Source organism: Perognathus longimembris, chromosome 3 (genome assembly GCF_023159225.1).
Source record: "Perognathus longimembris pacificus isolate PPM17 chromosome 3, ASM2315922v1, whole genome shotgun sequence".
Taxonomy (NCBI): Eukaryota; Metazoa; Chordata; class Mammalia; order Rodentia; family Heteromyidae; genus Perognathus; species Perognathus longimembris.
In genome coordinates, this window is record NC_063163.1 from 94816967 (window position 1) to 94834249 (window position 17283).

General features: G+C 52.3%; 1 protein-coding gene across 2 annotated transcripts; it reads left to right on the forward strand.

Annotated features, from left to right (window-relative positions):
• Window positions 1-1382: 1382 nt before the first annotated feature.
• Aifm3 (apoptosis inducing factor mitochondria associated 3) lies at window positions 1383-16835 on the forward strand. 2 transcript variants are annotated; one of them, XM_048343415.1, is made up of 19 exons: window positions 1383-1665; window positions 8591-8804; window positions 9000-9109; window positions 9294-9403; window positions 9498-9542; window positions 10050-10146; window positions 10228-10340; window positions 10631-10717; window positions 11297-11388; window positions 11465-11595; window positions 11681-11796; window positions 11899-11970; window positions 12064-12127; window positions 12697-12773; window positions 12901-13018; window positions 14291-14389; window positions 14660-14735; window positions 15254-15358; window positions 16243-16835. In XM_048343415.1, exons 1-19 carry the CDS (start codon window positions 1635-1637, stop codon window positions 16280-16282), a joined length of 1797 nt encoding a protein of 598 aa, XP_048199372.1. In that variant the 5' UTR covers window positions 1383-1634; the 3' UTR covers window positions 16283-16835. The 2 variants fall into 2 exon arrangements, with proteins under 2 accessions (XP_048199372.1, XP_048199371.1); XM_048343414.1 differs by having other exon boundaries at window positions 11899-12127.
• Window positions 16836-17283: the final 448 nt, after the last annotated feature.

Consider the following 17283-nt stretch of genomic DNA (forward strand, 5'->3'; position numbering starts at 1 on the left):
CTGGCCAGATCCTTGGAGGGGGGCACCCCTCCCCCCCTCTGCCCCACCTCAGTAGGACTAGATTCTACCTAGCAGGTAAGGTCTGAGGCAAGGAGGTGAACAGGGCTGAGCCACAAGTGAAGCCAGGATCTAAGCCAGAGCTCCTGGTGCCCAGGGAAAAGGGGCTGCTGGCAACTCAGTTTTATACACAGGATGACAAGTGAGAGAAAGAGCTAAGGCATCCCCAAGTGGCTCCGGTGCCTCCTCCCCTTAACAGGCAGGTAAGACCAAGGGCCAGGCGAGAGTGGGCCTTTCCCTACTTTCTTCTCAGCCCCCTGGCTTTCAGGCATCCTTCAACAGCAGCCTTCCCTGGGATCTCCGGAAAAACTTCCAGGGGAAACCGAGGGCTGCAGAAGGATGGAATGTGGAAAAGTCCGTTGTAAACAGGGCAGCAAATGCCTTTGTCCTGAGCCTTCCAAAGTCCACTCTTAAGCCCCATCGTCTGGAAGGCCCACCTTGTGACCCTGAGGCCAGCCTTGCTGCAGTGATCTTTCCTGCCTAGGTGCCCCATCCCCCAGCGGGTGCCTTGCAAGGCCTTAGGGTAACATGGGTGCCCCCTAGAACCCTGCCCATCTTAGACCTAAGGTAGGTAGGGGTTGACACACACCTGCCGCTTGACCTTGGCAAGACCTTGCCTTCTCAGTTTCTCCATCTGCTGTTGGACATGACCCCACCACCACAGAAGGGGATGGAGGAGGCCGTGCCTTATGGCTGCTGGGCATGGGCTATGGCAGGGCTGTTTGCCTGGCTTCCCTCTCCCCCAACCCCATTAGTCCTGGGCTGGCCGCCCACTTGTTCACCATGGAGCTGGGTTTCCTTGGGGACCAGTGGACTGGCCTAGCCCCACACCCCCAGCCCCTCCTGGCCAAAACTTCCACTAGGAGGAGGGGATGGAGGCTGTGCTGCTTCCTGGACCCCTGCCCTCCCTGCCCTGCCTTCCAAGGCAGCCTCTGTCATGACCGGGCTAGGAGCAAGGAACAATGGCTACCTTTGGAGGAGGTGGGTGTCTAGAGGCCACCATCCAGGGTGGAGGTGGACACCAGGGACAGCCCTGTGTCACTCTCATTGGTGGAAAGTCTAGGAGGCTTTTTCAAGGGGTCCCAGGTTTTACCCAAGCATTGATGGCCTTCTGGAGAAATGAAGGGTCTCAGAGCTATGGGATTTGGAGAAGGGAAGCTGTGGGCTGGTATTTTTTTTGGCGGGGGAGGGGGGATTTCTAGACAGAACAGCTATGGGATTGGGCAGAAGGTGGCCCACTTTGGAGCCTAGAGGGGTCTCCTGTCAGTGGACATCGCCTGTTCAGAGGAGGGGCTGAGCCTAGAGGGTCTGAAAGAGAGGTGTTCTTTATGGTTCCCTACATGCAACTCTCCCAGAAACTCCTAGTCTGTCTTTGTGTCTACTCCCCCACCCCCAAGCCCTGTCCTGCCCCTTCCAGTGTCCCCTGCAGGTCCTTGAGGCAGCTCCAGCTGGGATGGCCGCTCCAGCATTTCTAAGGGCCGTGAGGGGCCCAGCTCCATGGGAGGCACCCTAGGCCTCTGGCGACGACTGTCCAACCATCTGTGCTCTGCTGCCCTCCAGTCCCCAGGCCCCTCGCCATGGGCGGCTGCTTCTCCAAGCCCAAGCCAGGTACCTCCTCTTCTCCTAAGCCTCCTCCTCCTTCTCTCTACCACCCTCCCTAGTCCTCTACCTTCCTCCCCTCCCCCCTGCACTCCGCCAGTCTCCAAAGTAGGTCAGGCTAGGCAGGATCCCAGAATGTTAATGCGCTGTCAGCTGGGAAGGGGTGGGGGGCTGGAGAGGTTCTTCAGGACCCCCCTCTGCAAGGTGCCCCTCTCTATTTAGGGCTTGGGTGCCCGGGGCAGGAATAGTAGCTGGATCCTCCTTGAAGTGGGAGGAGAGGACACCTCCTGTTGCCAAGTTGGTGAGGGAGGGGGTTTCTATGGATGTCTTCAGCTATGGCATGACCTCTCTGAGCCTCAGTTTCCCTCTACATGATGAGCCTGCCCACCCTGACCTCTCTTAAGTTGCTGCCAGGATACTGTAGCAGTTCCATTGTCTTTATTTACCTGCCTTATTCACTGGCTGTGTGAGCCTAGACTGCTATCTCAGCCTCTCTGGATATCATCCCTTAACTACAGAAACGCCCAGCTCTGCCTAGCCCTAATGGCTTCAGCCCACAGAAGGGGCCACTGTAGGGTGCTAAGGAAATGGAGAACTGCTCTTCCATTGGAGATGATGTCTGTGGCGTTACCCTTTGAGTCCCCACTTTCCTTTTTCCCTCTTCACAATATCCAGAGAGGCAAGGCATGCAGCTATGACATGCAGCTATGAGATCTGGGGAGCCCTCTAGAGCCCAGCTAGTACTCCACCCATCTGCACCCAGTGTGCCCCGGATCCCCTTACCTGATACCCATCGGCTCCATTACCTTGGAACTTATGAGCCTTTTCTCCTTTTTCCTGGGTTTGAAGGAGAACCTGGGGGAGGGAGAAGAGCTGTGATGTCTTGCTGGGCAGATAGCCTGCCCGCCCCTGCCCTTGAAGCCTCTTTTCCTCCTCTCCCCACTGCTGTGCCATGGAAACCTAGGATTAGGCTGGGTTTGCTTCTCCACCCTACCTCAGCCCTGAGCAAATAAGGTCCATCATTATTATCTCTAAGTAGTTGTACAGAGGGGTTTCAATTCAAAATGTCAGGTTATGAGCACAATGCGTGTTGATCAGTGGCTCCCCTCTCAATGTCTGTCACCTTGAGTGGACAGGGGGAGGTCAGCGGGCCACACACTGGCCACCTGTGGGACTGCTGGGCTGACAGGAGGCCCTGAGTGAGTGTGTGTGTGTATGTGTGTGTGTGTGTGTGTGTGTGCCAGTACTGGGGCTCGAACTCAAGGCCTCATGTTCTCACTCAGCATTTTTTTGCTTGCAGCTGGCACGCTACCACTTGAGCCACACCCCCCACTTCTTGGCTTTTCCTGCATAATTGAAGCGTCTCACAGACTTTCCTGCCTGAGATGGCTTCAAACTGCAATCCTCAGATCTCAGCCTCTTGAGTAGCTAGGGTTCCACCAATGCTCAGTTGTAGGTTCTTTTAAAGGACCTCAAAGAGCTGGCCTGCTTAGGACCATAGGCAGCTTTGGTGTTCTCTCTCTCTCCCCTCTTTCCCTTCATCCCTAAAGTCTAGGAGCCCACCAGAGCCCACCAGAGCCCACTTTCCTTCTTCTATCTTTTGTTACAATATCCAAGCTGGCAGGACAACCCTCCCTCTGTCCCTCCTGCTCTCCCTCTCGTCTTTTTTAATTTTTTTTTTTTTGGCCAGTTCTGGGCCGGCCTTGGACTCAGGGCCTGAGCACTGTCCCTGGCTTCTTCCCGCTCAAGGCTAGCACTCTGCCACTTGAGCCACAGCGCCACTTCTGGCCGTTTTCTGTATATGTGGTGCTGGGGAATCGAACCTAGGGCCTCGTGTATCCGAGGCAGGCACTCTTGCCACTAGGCTATATCCCCAGCCCCCCCCCCCCCCCGGCTTCTTTTTTGCTCAAGGCTAGCACTCTGCCAACTTGAGCCACAGCGCCACTTCTGGCCTTTTCTATATATGTGGTGCTGAGGAATCAAACCCAGGGCTTCATGTATACAAGGCGAGCACTCTTGCCACTAGTCCATATTCCCAGCCCATTTTTTTTTTTACTTATTCTTGAAATTTTTAATTTTATTGTTAAGGTGATGTACAGATGGGTTACAGTTACATACATAAAGTAGTGAGTACATTTCTTGTTATACTTGTTACCCCTCCTTCATTTTTCTCCCACCTTCCCTACCCCCAACCCGCCCCGTGTGTGTGTGTGTGTGTGTGTGTGTGTGTGTGTGTGTGTTTGTATGTGTGTGTATATATACATATATACACACACACAATTAGGCCAAAAGTGGTACCTGGAGGCTTTTTTGCTTTTCACTATGGCTTTTAGGAGGCTCAGAGCTAGTTAATAAGATGCTATTACCAGGGCTGGGGTGTAGCTTAGTGGTAGAGTGAGTGTTCAACACGTGAGAAGTCCTAAGTTCAATTCTCAGAATCAAGACAAACCAAAACATACTCCTTCTTCCCAGTTATACCCATTAAGCTTCTACTCTTTGTCTATCTATCTATCTATCTATCTACATACATACATATATACATATATATGGAGTTATGTTTTATATATACATATGGAGTAGAAATATTGACTGTTTGTATAAAGAATATATAATGCAAGTGTCTAGTTTATTTTGTTGCAGTCATCTTTTGGTTCTCCTACAGAATGTCACTTGCGATATGCCTGTTTATTGTTGAATACAAGATTCTCCATTGATATGAGTCCTATAAATAAAATAAATATAAATAGGGGCTGGGGATATAGCCTAGTGGCAAGAGCGCTTGCCTCATATACATGAAGCCCTGGGTTCGATTCCCCAGCACCACATATACAGAAAATGGCCAGAAGTGGCGCTGTGACTCAAGTGGCCGAGTGCTAGCCTTGAGCAAAAAGAACCCAGGGACAGTGCTCAGGCCCTGAGTCCAAGGCCCAGGACTGGCAAAAAATAATAATAAGAAGAAGAAGAAGAAATAAATATAAAGCTTTAAAAAAAACAAAAAAGAAATATATATGTATATATTTACACCAAACCAGTAAATGGATGCTGGATTTTTGTGTATTTGTGTGTTGGATAATGTGCTGTTTTGATCCCAGGGCCTTATGCATGCTAAGCATGGACTCTGTCTCTGTCACTGAGCTATACCCCTTGCCTCTCCTCTTCATTTTTAACTAAAGAATCTTTTTCTTTTTCTTTCTTTCTTTTTTTTTTTTTTTTGGTCAGTCATTGGGCTTGAACTCTGGGCCTGGGTGCTGTCCCTGAGCTCTTCAGCTCAAGGCTAGCATTCTAGCCACTTTAGTTTTCTGGTGTTTAATTGGAGAGAAGATTCTCACTGACTTTCCTGCCTGGGCTGGCTTTGAACAGCGATCCTTGGATCTCAGCCTCCTGAGTAGCTAGGATTACAGGCATGAGCCAACAGCACCCAGCTAACTAAGGAATCTTGAGGCCCAAAAGAGTAAGGCAGGGTCTTATAGGCAGCTGGGAATCATGGAGCTGAGGTTGATCTGGTTATGTGTGAGCCGAGACACCCTCCTTCCCCACCTTTCTGTGGCTGCTCCTGACTTAATGCCATCCTGCAAGGCTGCATCAGGAGCACTGTGGATCCTTCTGGAAGAAAGTGGAGGGTGGGAGCAGCTTGGTTTGGCATCATCTGACACCCCTGCCAGGCAGTTCCTGTGGACTCCCACAGCTCTCTTCCCTGATGTCAGCTGAGCCTTAAGTATTTTTCTTTTTAATTCTTCCAAAAACATTCTAACACCATGACATCAAGTGTGGAAATGGAGGAAAAGCCTCTACAGGACACAGCCACCTAGTGGCCTTGTGCACATTCGTACTCCCTGCCAGGGTCAAGTAAAATGACTGACCTTCCTTTCTTCCCCTGCAGTGCCTTGGCTTGAGCTGGGGGTCAGGACATGCAGATGGGGAAAGGGGCCTGGCCTGGGTTGGGGGATGAGCCCAGCATGGAGGGGTGACATGCAGGGATGGACAGCCAGAGGAGCAGAAGCAGCTGTGTCTGAGTAGTGTACAAACTAGTCAGGGACAGGAAGGATGGCAGCCTAGTCAAGTATATGAGGAAAATGGGTGGGTAAAAGCCAGGACTCAGCAGCCATGTTAGGTGGAGGGATGCAGGAAGCCAGGAGCAGCCTGCCGGTGCTAGTGCCTTGGGAGCTGAGAGAGGAACCTCCTGCTCCCACATCAGCCCATGCTGTGCCAGGAGCTCAGCTTCCTCCTTCTCCATGTTCCCCCTCCCCACTCCCTCTTCAGCAGCTCCAGGAGGCCGGATTATGGCTGCTAAAAATTCTGTTTATTGTTCCCTTCTAATTAGAAAAATACTCCAGGCACGTCATAGGGAATTTGGCAAATGCAGGAAAGTATGAAGAACACAACAGTCTCCAAATAGAGTAGGCCCCAGGGGCACATGAGAGGCCTGTGGGGGTCGGCACATTCCCGCTGCCCATGTGTAGTGCCTGGGGGCCCCAGACTCTGTATAGGAAGACGTCACAAATCCAGGACTTGGTAAAAGATGAATGGATCCCAAACTGATAAGAACGACTATTTTAAGAAGCTGAGCCAGGTGCTGGTGGCTCACTCCTGTAATCCCAGCTAGTCAGGAAGCTGAGATCTAAAAATCCAGGTTTGAAGACAGTCTGAGTAGATAAATCAAGAGACTCTTATCTTCAATTTACTAGCAAAAAGCTGAAAGTGAAGGCATGGCCTTGAGAGGGGTAGGGAAGAGGGGAGAAAACACTGCTCACAGTAAACACACACACACACACACACACACACACGTTCAGCAAGGTGCGGTCTTGTGCTGGTGCATTATAATTCCAGCTACTTGGGAGGTAGAGGACTGTGAGTTTGAGGCCAGCCCAGGAAAATGTCGTGAAGCCCTGTCTTAAAAAAACAAAGCTGGTGGGGGCTGGGAATATGGCCTACTGGTAAAGTGCTCACCCTATATACATGAAGCCCTGGGTTCGATTCCTCAGCACCACATATATAGAAAAAGCCAGAAGTGGCGCTATGGCTCAAGTAGTAGAGTGCTAGCCTTGAGCAAAAAGAAGCCAGGGACAGTCCTCAGGCCCTGAGTTCAAGACCCAGGACTGGCAAAAAACAAAAACAAAAACAAAGCTGGTTCCAGTGATCAATGCCTGTAATCTTAGCTGTTCAGGAGGCTGAGATCTGAGGATCATGGTTTGAAGCCAACCTGGAGAAGAAGCCTGTGAAACTCTTATCTTCAATAAAATGCCAAAAGCAACAAGTGGAGTTGTGGCTCAGAAGGTAGAGTAGCCTTGAGCAAAAAAGCTTAGGGGGGCTGGAATGTGGCTTAGTGGTAGAGTGCTTGCCTAGCATGCATGGAGCCCCGGGTTCAATTCCTCAGTACCACATAAACAGAAAAAGCCAGAAGTGGTGCTGTGGCTCAAGTGGTAGACTGCTAGACTTGAGCAAAAGGACGTTCTAGGTCAGCCAAGGCAAAGTAGTGTGTCATTGTCTCAAAACCAAAATGCAAGGTTGCTCAAGTCTGTAATCCTCACCATTTAGGAGGCAGAGACTGTGGGATTGTGACTCAAGGCCAGCCAGAGCATAAAAAGGTCTCAAGACTTCATCTTGATTAAAGGTTGCACAGGGTGATCACAGTCCAGACCTACCCAGACATGAAGTGTTATCTTGAAAACAGCTAACATGAAAAAAGGGTTTGGGGTTGGAATGTGGCTTAGTGGTAGAGTGCTTGCCTAGCAAACCCTGGGTTCGATTCCTCAGCATCACATAAACAGAAGAAGCCAGAAATGGCGCTGTGGCTCAAGTGGTAGAGTGCTAGCCTTGAACAAAAAGAAGCCAGGGACAGTGCTTAGGCCCTGAGTTCAAGCCCCAGGACTGGCAAAAATAAAAATGAAAAAGGGGGTGGCAGAGTGACTCAAGTGTTAGGGTGCCTGCCTAGCAAGAGCAAGGTACTAGGTCTAAACCCCAGTACCTAAAGTAAAATGGCTGGGGGAGTTGCTAAAGTGGTAAGCATTTGCCTAGCACATATGAGGCCCTTGATTTAATCCCCAGCACCTGGTGGCAGTGTGTGTGCGTGTGCATGTGTGCATGCGCGCACGTGTGTGTGTGTGTGTGTGTGTGTGTGTGTGTAAGCAGTGGCTACTGGACTTCCTCACCCAGATTCCCTGCTTGTCTTTCTTTTTTTAAATTTATTTACTTTTGTTTATGTGGTACCAAGGAATCGAACCCAGTGCCTCATGCATGCTAAGCAAGCACTCTACCACTAAGCTACATTCCCAGCCCATGTGTTGTTTTTTTTTTTTTTTTTGCCAGTCCTGGGCCTTGGACTCAGGGCCTGAGCACTGTCCCTGGCTTCTTCCCGCTCAAGGCTAGCACTCTGCCACTTGAGCCACAGCGCCGCTTCTGGCCGTTTTCTGTATATGTGGTGCTGGGGAATCGAACCTAGGGCCTCGTGTATCCGAGGCAGGCACTCTTGCCACTAGGCTATATCCCCAGCCCCCAGCCCATGTGTTTTGAGCCCTTTGTTTGCAGGAGTCATTCCCTAATATGTCTCTGAGATTCCAGGTACATCATATTTATCCATCAGAGGATAAGACAGCATCAAGGATTCTTTCACAAAGATTCCAGGGAAGGAACAGTTTAGGGGTGAAAAGAGCCCTGGTCTGTGACCCTCCACTAATTTTACCATTGGTAAAGAAAACACTAGAAACTGGGAGTAAAGATCAGTGGTACGGCTTTTGCCTTAATGTGGGTTCCTCTCCCAGTACTGCAAAAGAAAAAAAGAAAAGATACAGAGTTAAATTCAAATAGACCCTGAAGACCTTGCTTGCTGTCCCTCCTCTGTTTTCTGGAGATGCAGAGGGCTTGGAGGGGAGATGGAGGGGCAGGGCCAAAGGTCCTGCACTCGCACCAGGGGCTCATGGCTTGGCCCTGCCCACAGTGGAGCTCAAGATTGAAGTGGTGCTGCCTGAGAAGGAGAGAGGCAAAGAGGAGCTGTCAGCAGGAGGGAAGGGCAGCCCCCGGGCCTACCAGGGCAATGGCACTGCCCGCCATTTCCACACAGAGGAGCGTCTGCCTGCCCCGCACCCCTACCCTGGTCCTCAGGACTGCGTGGAGGCTGCCGTCTGTCATGTCAAGGATCTGGAGAATGGCCAGTGGGTGCTGGGCCTGGGAGGGTGTCAGAGGGCAAGATGGAGGCTCTGGATGAGGGGTGAGCTGGGGTGGGAGGTGGGGAGGGGCTTCTGATCCGGGCCTGCTCCCTGGAAGTCTGAACTCTGAAGTAGGCACTCATAGGGGGATGTGCCATCAGGTGTCCTTCATCTGATCTCAGCGTGTAACCCCTTCTCCAGGATGCGGGAAGTGGAGCTGGGCTGGGGGAAGGTGCTGCTTGTGAAAGACAATGGAGAATACCATGCTCTAGGCCACAAGTGTCCGCACTATGGCGCACCCCTGGTGAAAGGTGAGATGTTGGGGTGCATGTGGAAAGCTGGGTAGTCCCATCCCTGACTCTACTCCACTAGGCCTGCTTGGCTCCCCCCTAACCCCAGCATCTTTTATCTATTACTGCGGAGCACCAGTAAGTGCTGGGTCTTAGGGATCCTTGGAGAGGAGTCCCTGCCCCAATCTGCCTCACCATCCCCCAGGCGTGCTATCCCGGGGCCGGGTGCGCTGCCCTTGGCATGGTGCCTGTTTCAACATAAGTACCGGAGATCTGGAAGACTTCCCAGGCCTGGATAGTCTGCACAAGTTCCAGGTGGGGCTGGGATACCTAATGAAAGCCTGGGGGGTACAGAGTCATGCCTGGTTAACACCTTATAGACTGGTCCTGAGCATTGATGCTCTTGCAGGTGAAGATTGAGAAGGAGAAGGTGTACATTCGGGCCAGCAAGCAGGTAAGGGGTGGCTTAGGGTTCAGGCAGAGGCAGGCAGGGCATCTTGGCTCAGAGAAAAGCACCAGTGAGAGCTGAGTGCTGGTGGCTCACACCTGTAAACCTAGCTACTCAGGAGACAGAGCTCTGAGGGTCACAGTTCAAAGCCAGCCTGGGCAGGAAAGTCTGAGACACATCTCTAATCACCAAAAAGCTTGAAGTAGAGCTGTGGCTCAAATGACAGTGTATTAGCCTTGAGCAGAAAAAGCTAAGGGATGGCACTCAGGCCCTGCGTTCAAGGATGGGCGTACACACACACACACACACCCCAAATAGGAGAAAGGGGGTGGGGAAAGGAAAGGAAGGAGAGACAAAAGGAAGTGTGCACAGGATCTGGGGGCAGGAAACCTGGTGTGGGAATAGAGAACATGAGTGAGGCATGATGGACATGAGAGTAGGCTGGAGCAGCAGGACCTGGTCATCCAGGATGACCCGAGTTTTCCGCTGCTTCCATCATCCTGCCACTCCCAGGCCCTGCAGCTGCAGCGAAGGACCAAGGTGATGGCCAAGTGCATCTCTCCAAGTGCTGGGCACAGCGGGAGTACCAACGTGCTTATTGTGGGTGCAGGTTGGTGGTAGTCATAAGGGACAGGTTGGGGGTAGAGGATGAGAGAGAAGTGGATCGTGGAGCACAGTCTCCTTCCTCCAGGTGCTGCTGGCCTGGTGTGTGCGGAGACACTGCGGCAGGAGGGCTTCTCAGACCGGATCGTCCTGTGCACACTAGACCGGCACCTGCCCTATGACCGTCCCAAGCTCAGCAAGGTGGGACAGTGGGGACCAGAGGGTCACAGTGACCTGGATCCCTAACCTACTGGGTCCCTGTCAAGCTCCTTTAGGACTTGGCTTGTCATCCTTAGGGACATGTCCAACTGCCCCTTTCCACTCAAACCAGGCCCATCTGGGGTACCCTGAAAAGAGCTGGGTTTATTGAGTTCTGTCTAGCAGCCTCCATGTGACCCAGGGTTGGCTTCAGTCTCCCTGGGCTCTGTGTCCTCTGCTGAAAGGAGAAGCATAGCCACCTGGCACTATCTCAAGTTAACTATGTTCTTCAGTCCCTGGATGCACAGCCTGAGCAGCTGGCCCTGAGGCCCAAAGAGTTCTTCCGGGCCTACGGCATCGAGGTGCTCACGGAAGCCCAGGTATGAGGTTAGGGGCAGGAAATATGCTAATAAAGGGGGTTAATGGCAACCGTCAAGTGCAGGAGGCTATGGAGGCGCCTGAGGAGAGGGTTGCTGTCTTCTGATCCTACTGCACAGATATCATTCAAAATACTAGGCCTTTTTGTGTGTGTACTAGGGGCTTAAACTCAGAGCCTTGAGCTCTTGCTTGCCTTTTTTTGTTGTTGTTGTTGAAGGCTGGTGCTCTGCTACTTGAGTTACAAACTGGTTAACTGAAGGGAAATAAGAATATCGTGGATTTTTCTTCCCGGGATGGCTTTGAACTGCAGATCTCAGCCTCCTGGTTAGTTAGGACTACCAGGGATTTGTCAGGTCTTCTTGGTGGGATCGTGGGCACAGGCAGAGTCCCAGGATGTGGTGATGATCTGATCGATGCTGGAGAGGGTGTCTTCATACAGGTTTTGAGGGGCAGCCAATGCCCAAGGCTTAAAAAATGAAGGCCCAGGATAGCTTTTCAGAGCATAGCTGTGATCTGGAAGTGGTCAGTAAGGTCCAGGGCCATGCCCAGAACTCACTCTGCCCTGGGGGTGGATATTCTAGGTGGTCACTGTAGACGTCAGAAACAAGAAAGTTGTGTTCAAGGATGGTTTCAAGCTGGAGTACAGCAAGCTGCTGCTGGCACCAGGAAGCAGGTGGGAGGACATACCCCTTGCCTCTGTTGGGACACTGGGTAGGCCAAGAGGGTTTCACTGGGTTGCTGCCTCTCAGCCCTAAGACCCTGAGCTGCAAAGGCAAAGAGGTGGAGAACGTGTTCACCATCCGGACGCCTGAGGATGCTAATCGTGTGGTGAGGTTGGCCCGGGGCCGAAATGCTGTTGTTGTGGGAGCTGGCTTCCTAGGTGAGTGGCTGATGCTGTTGATGGTGGTGGGAAGGCCAGCATGGCCAGTCCCTGGCAGCTCTGCCACTCCTGCCCACTACCACAGGGATGGAAGTGGCCGCCTACCTGACAGAGAAGGCCCATTCTGTGTCCGTGGTGGAGCTGGAAGAGACACCTTTCCGGAAGTTCCTGGGGACCAGGGTTGGTCGTGCCCTAATGAAGGTTAGCCTACACCTGCATGTGGCCCCTCAGAAACACTGAGTGGCCAGCCCAGCCCTTAATGGGGCTCTCACCTATTACTTACCTGTTTACCTGTCCTGGTAGATGTTCGAGAACAATCGGGTCAAGTTCTACATGCAGACAGAGGTGTCAGAGCTACGGGCCCAGGAGGGAAAGGTGGGCTCTTATCTTTCCTCACCACTATGTCCCAACCCTCTTCCTGTGCTTGGAGGTAAGGCCCGCCTATTCACCTCCTTCCACTCCCCACAGCTGAAGGAGGTCGTGTTGAAGAGCAGCAAGGTCCTGCGGGCTGATGTCTGTGTGGTGGGCATTGGTGAGTGTGGGTAGGCAGATACAAATGAGCAGAGCCATCACACATTCTTAGACTTGCCTCCCCCACTCCCCGAGCCTCAGCTTCCACATCTATAAGATGAAGACTTCAGTGGTACCCACTTCCTTGGGAATCATGTACCTAACTTACTTGGGCCAGGCCGGGAATGGAGCATGTGCCAAATGACTGCTACAGACTGCTACTCAACTCCCTGCCCTTCCCTGCCCTGTGTGAGCTGCAGGACATAGACAAGCCTTGAACTGATTCCTACTAAAGCTGAAGTGACAGTTGGGGGAGGGGAGGGGAGGAGCAAAACTGGAAGGTAGCAGCACAAAGTTGGAAAGGTATGGCCAGATGACTGTCCCCTGGGGGCTTCTTGGAGGAGGTGATCCTGAAGTTGGATGGGAGGTAGGGAGTCAGGGGGTATGTGTAGAGGGGAGAGATGCATGAAGGCCCCAGGTGGGCAGCTATGATGATCACTTTGGGGCAAGTACAGCAGATGAAGGATGTGGGCTGTTGATATCACTGAGGGTCGGACCAGGGTGTAGACCCAGTGGCCTCTGTCCCATTAGGTGCGGTCCCCGCCACAGGCTTCCTGAGGCAAAGTGGCATTAGTCTGGATTCCAGAGGCTTCATTCCTGTCAACAAGGTGGGGTTGTGGAGTGGGCCGGGGTGGGGGTGGGGCGGCATGGAGGCTGGGCTGAGCTAGAGGTGGTTGGAGGTCTGAATTGGCCCCTGTCCCACCCAGATAGCCTTGGTGGTCTCTCTCCCCACAGATGATGCAGACCAATGTTCCTGGTGTGTTTGCTGCTGGTGATGCTGTCACCTTTCCCCTTGCCTGGAGGAATAACCGGAAAGTGAACATCCCACACTGGCAGATGGCTCATGCCCAAGGTATGGCCAGTTCTGAGGCATGTAAAGGGGTGAGTGGCTATCCCAGGAGCTCAGCCTCCTCCAGACTCATGCCTCAGTTTCTGAGTTTCTGGTCTGGGATAATAAATCCTGTGTTCTGTGGCAGCCTGTCTGGCCAGCCTCTTCTAGGTGATCAAGTCAGTACACTGAGCAAGCCCTGTGGTCCATCTCCAGAGACCTCCCTCCAATGCCCTTTGAATACTGTGTTTAACCAGGCACAACTACTGGGTATCTTTCCACTAGTCCTTTTTCCTTTTCTCAAGAAAACATATTCTGCAGACCAACCTTTGCAGTCACCCTGGAGAGAGAGAGAGAGAGAGAGAGAGAGAGAGAGAGAGAGAGAGAGAGAGAGAGAGAGAGAGAGAGAATAGTAGGCCAGCTTCCCATTCAAAGCCTGTCTCCCTTTGGCCACTGGACTTTGTCTGTGAATTCATTTGCCAAGTGCAGACCTCTTTGGGCAGCTGTCTAGCCCAGCTCATTGGGTACACTTCCCCTTGCCATATTTAGTGGCCACCAAGTTCCCTGAGCCTGAGCCTTACCTACTACATATATCTGATCTAGGCCCCTAAGCTGCAGGTTCCTGCAAATTAGTCAGATCAAGGTCTCATAGAGTGGACTGCCAGATTCTCAGTTCAGAACGAGGGACTTCCTTTTGCCTTCATCAGTAGCTGAAGGTTTACTATCTGAAACCTCACTCCTGGAATTTCTGTTCAAGGTGTAAAGTTGCTGGTGGGTTGTAAGGAAGCAAAGGCTTACTTGGCAAACTATAATTAGGATTTAGAATTTAACTGGGCAGGTGGGTACAGGGGGTGGGTTCTCATATATATGTTCAAGTATGGAGTCTAGTGGGGTCTTACAGGAACTAGGGAGCTACCCATGCTGTTCTTTCTAGGTGCTGCATACCTCCTGGTTTCTGCGTCCCAGACCTTTGTATTTCATTGGTTCTCTTTCCTTGAACCTGATGTGTCGGATTAGCTGCCAGTGGGCACAGTTGAAATAGAGGAGCTGTCCCACACCCCCAAACAAAACCTAGGGCACATCATTCAAATTTTCCAGTCAGGTGTACCCCTCTGTATTCATCAGCTGCACCTGCATGTGGGCCTTGGCCTGAGCAAGATGCGCCTCTTGATCTCTAAGGAGTCTAAGAGGAGTGGCCACACCTGTCAGGCCCCCCCCCTCCCCCCAGCGCAGGGGCAGGTAGTGTGGGTGTGGCGAAGGCAAGGGTCAGAGCTTTCACAGCTCTGGGTCCCGCAGGGCGCGTGGCAGCCCAGAACATGCTGGCGCAGGAGGCGGAGATCAGCACTGTGCCCTACCTGTGGACGGCCATGTTCGGGAAGAGCCTTCGCTACACAGGTAACCTAACCAAGGGCCTCGCAAGAGGCGGGGCTTAGGACGTCTAGGGGCGGGGCTTGAGGGTAGAGGCGGGGCCTGCAAGATCTCAGGGTCCTGGAGCTCTGTGTGTGTGTGTGCGTGTGTGTGTAACTAGACTGTACCTAAAAAGTGCACGGAAGCAGGGAGGGTGCCAGCCGCGAGTTCGGAGGGTATAGGTGGGGAGCAGTGGTGACCCTCCCCCCATGCGCTGCCCTGGCCGACGTGGGCGCCACCCACCTGCCTGGCCCACAGGCTACGGAGAAGGCTTTGACGACGTCATCATCCAGGGGGATCTGGAAGAGCTGAAGTTTGTGGCTTTTTACACCAAGTGAGCACAATGGGTGAAGCAGGGGCGCGAAGAAGCCAGAGCCCGGTGGGGAAGGGAGACATCCCAGAAAAGTTTTCCTCCTGGGCAGGGGGGGGGGGGGGGAGAGGCTTAGCCAAAAGGTGGACCTAGTGGCAATAGGGGGCAACTGGGCAGGAAAGGTGAGGGGCAATGAGAACGCTTACTACTATGCATTGGTCAGACATTTTTATCCTCCCAATAGTTCTTTGAGGTGCATTTAAAAAAGAAAGGCACACAAGCCCTGAGTGCTGCTGAGGGCTGATGCCTCCCTAGGGGAGGCTAAAGTCTAGGCTGGGACAGGGAGGAATGGGTGCTCAGGATCCTGTTGCCTTGGGCAAGATCCCTCCCCAAGTTCCTGGTGGACAGGAGGGTGCCAATATTCAAGATTGACATGGCCATGAAAATGGAGGTATGGCCCAAGTGGTAGAGCACCAGCCTTGAGCAAGAAAAGGAGGGCCTGCTCTAAGCAGGCCTCAGGTCCAGCCACCCTTTCTCTACAGAGGTGACGAAGTGATCGCCGTGGCCAGCATGAACTACGATCCCATCGTATCCAAGGTGGCTGAGGTGCTCGCCTCAGGCCGTGCCATCCGGAAGCGGGAGGTGGAGTGAGTGTGGGAGGCCTTGGGGATGGGGGAGTAAGTCTCCTGTAGGATTGGCTCACCAGTTAACCTGGCAGCAGCTGCCTCCCTACTCCCAGTCTTCCAGGGCCCTTCCTCTAACTCTTGGTACCCTTCAAGTTAGGTTTCCAGGAATACTAGGTAGTGTGGGGCATGGAGTGTGAGTAGGATGGATATGTGTGCTTATAGGGGGCAGAAAGAAAGGGAGTTGTAACCCAGAACAAGGCCAATGTTGTAGGGAGGGGTCAAGGCTCACTGCTTGGGTGATCACCAAATCTGAACTCTTAACCCATGCTGAGCTTAGCAGTAGCCAAATGGGGAAATGCAGCTAGTGATGTTTCTGGATATTCCCTGCACAGAGGTATGGGATGGTTGTCTGGAGTCTGGTAAGCATCAGGCACTGGTCATTACCTTCAACCCAGCCTGGTGCCAGTCAGCCCACCCTGTGGCTTAATGTGTACAGAGGAAAGTTCTCAGGGACTGGGGGAAAAAGAATACTATGGGGCTGGAGGCCATGGGATAGGTAGGCCTTTAGCTGGAAACAATGGAGAACCAACAGTAGACATGATGAATGACATGTTCTTTTCCTGGCCTTCTGTTTCTCTCTTGCCTTCGCAAAGGTTGTTTATGCTGCACAGCAAGTACGTGTGTCCTCTATCCTTCCTACTGATCATTCTAAGCCTTTCCCACCTCATCCCAGAACCTCCACCCAGTAATCTACCCTTCCTCTACCCAAGTACACTTCCCTGCTGGGCACCAGGGTCTGGCACAGAGCAGTCCTCTTGCTATCATAGAAGAGTCAGCTGTTCACAGTGCCCAGAATGGGGAAGCTACCCTCTTCTGCTTTGACTCTCCTTCCCTCATTCCTGCAGGACTGGCGACATGTCTTGGCTCACTGGGAAAGGATCCTGAGCTCCCATACAGTGGACCTGGGCAGGCATGCTGGAGCACCAGGGTCAGAAGCCAAGCCTGGGGGACAGGTGCCAATCTCCAATTTTCCAGCATCCCCCAGGGTAGAATCTGAGCCCTCTCAATGCTTGCCTTTAACTGCCTGGCTCCCCTTCAGAGAGGTCGCTGATGCCTCCAGAAGATGTTCATTCCCCAAGGCCGCAGCTGCCATTGGCAGCTGGTACTTCAAAAAGGACAGGCTCTGTCTCTCCTCCCTCTTCTGGTCCCCAAGGGGTCCCTATGACATGCTAGAGATTATCTTAAAATTAAAATGCACACATTTGAAGATCTGTGTGACTCTCAGTGTAATTGAGCTAACTCAAGAGGGACAAAGAAAATCATAAGGAAAGCAAGCACAACCAAGGAAGTTTGGCATCTGAGTACCCAGGAGGCAGCAACAGATTCCCTCCAGTCTGCAAGGTCAGGGGAAACTAGTAAGAGATTTTTGGATCAGGATGTTGAAGAAATGGGGCTTCAGGTAGATCCTTCTACGGCACATGAAAGGGGCTTGAGATAAGAAATGCTTCCAGGGGCTGGGGATATGGCCTAGTGGCAAGAGTGCTTGCCTCTTATACATGAGCCCCTGGGTTCAATTCCCCAGCACCGCACATACAGAAAATGGCCAGAAGTGGCGCTGTGGCTCACGTGGCAGAGTGCTAGCCTTGAGCAAAAAGAAGCCAGGGACAGTGCTCAGGCCCTGAGTCCAAGCCCCAGGACTGGCCAAAAAAAAAAAAAGAAAAAGAAAAAAAAGAAAAGAAAAGAAAAAAGAAAAGCTTCCTCATAGATCGAAGGCAGTTCACGTCAGACTTTTGGGGATCTAGGTCCGGACACACCATGTTTCTCATACAGGCGGAACTTTCTGAACCTATTTCACAGGGGAAGAAGCGAAGTATGCTATTAGATAGGGGGCTCCGCGCCACGCTACTTCCAAGTCTGGGGCGAGGGGAGCCGTGTGGGACGCGGGT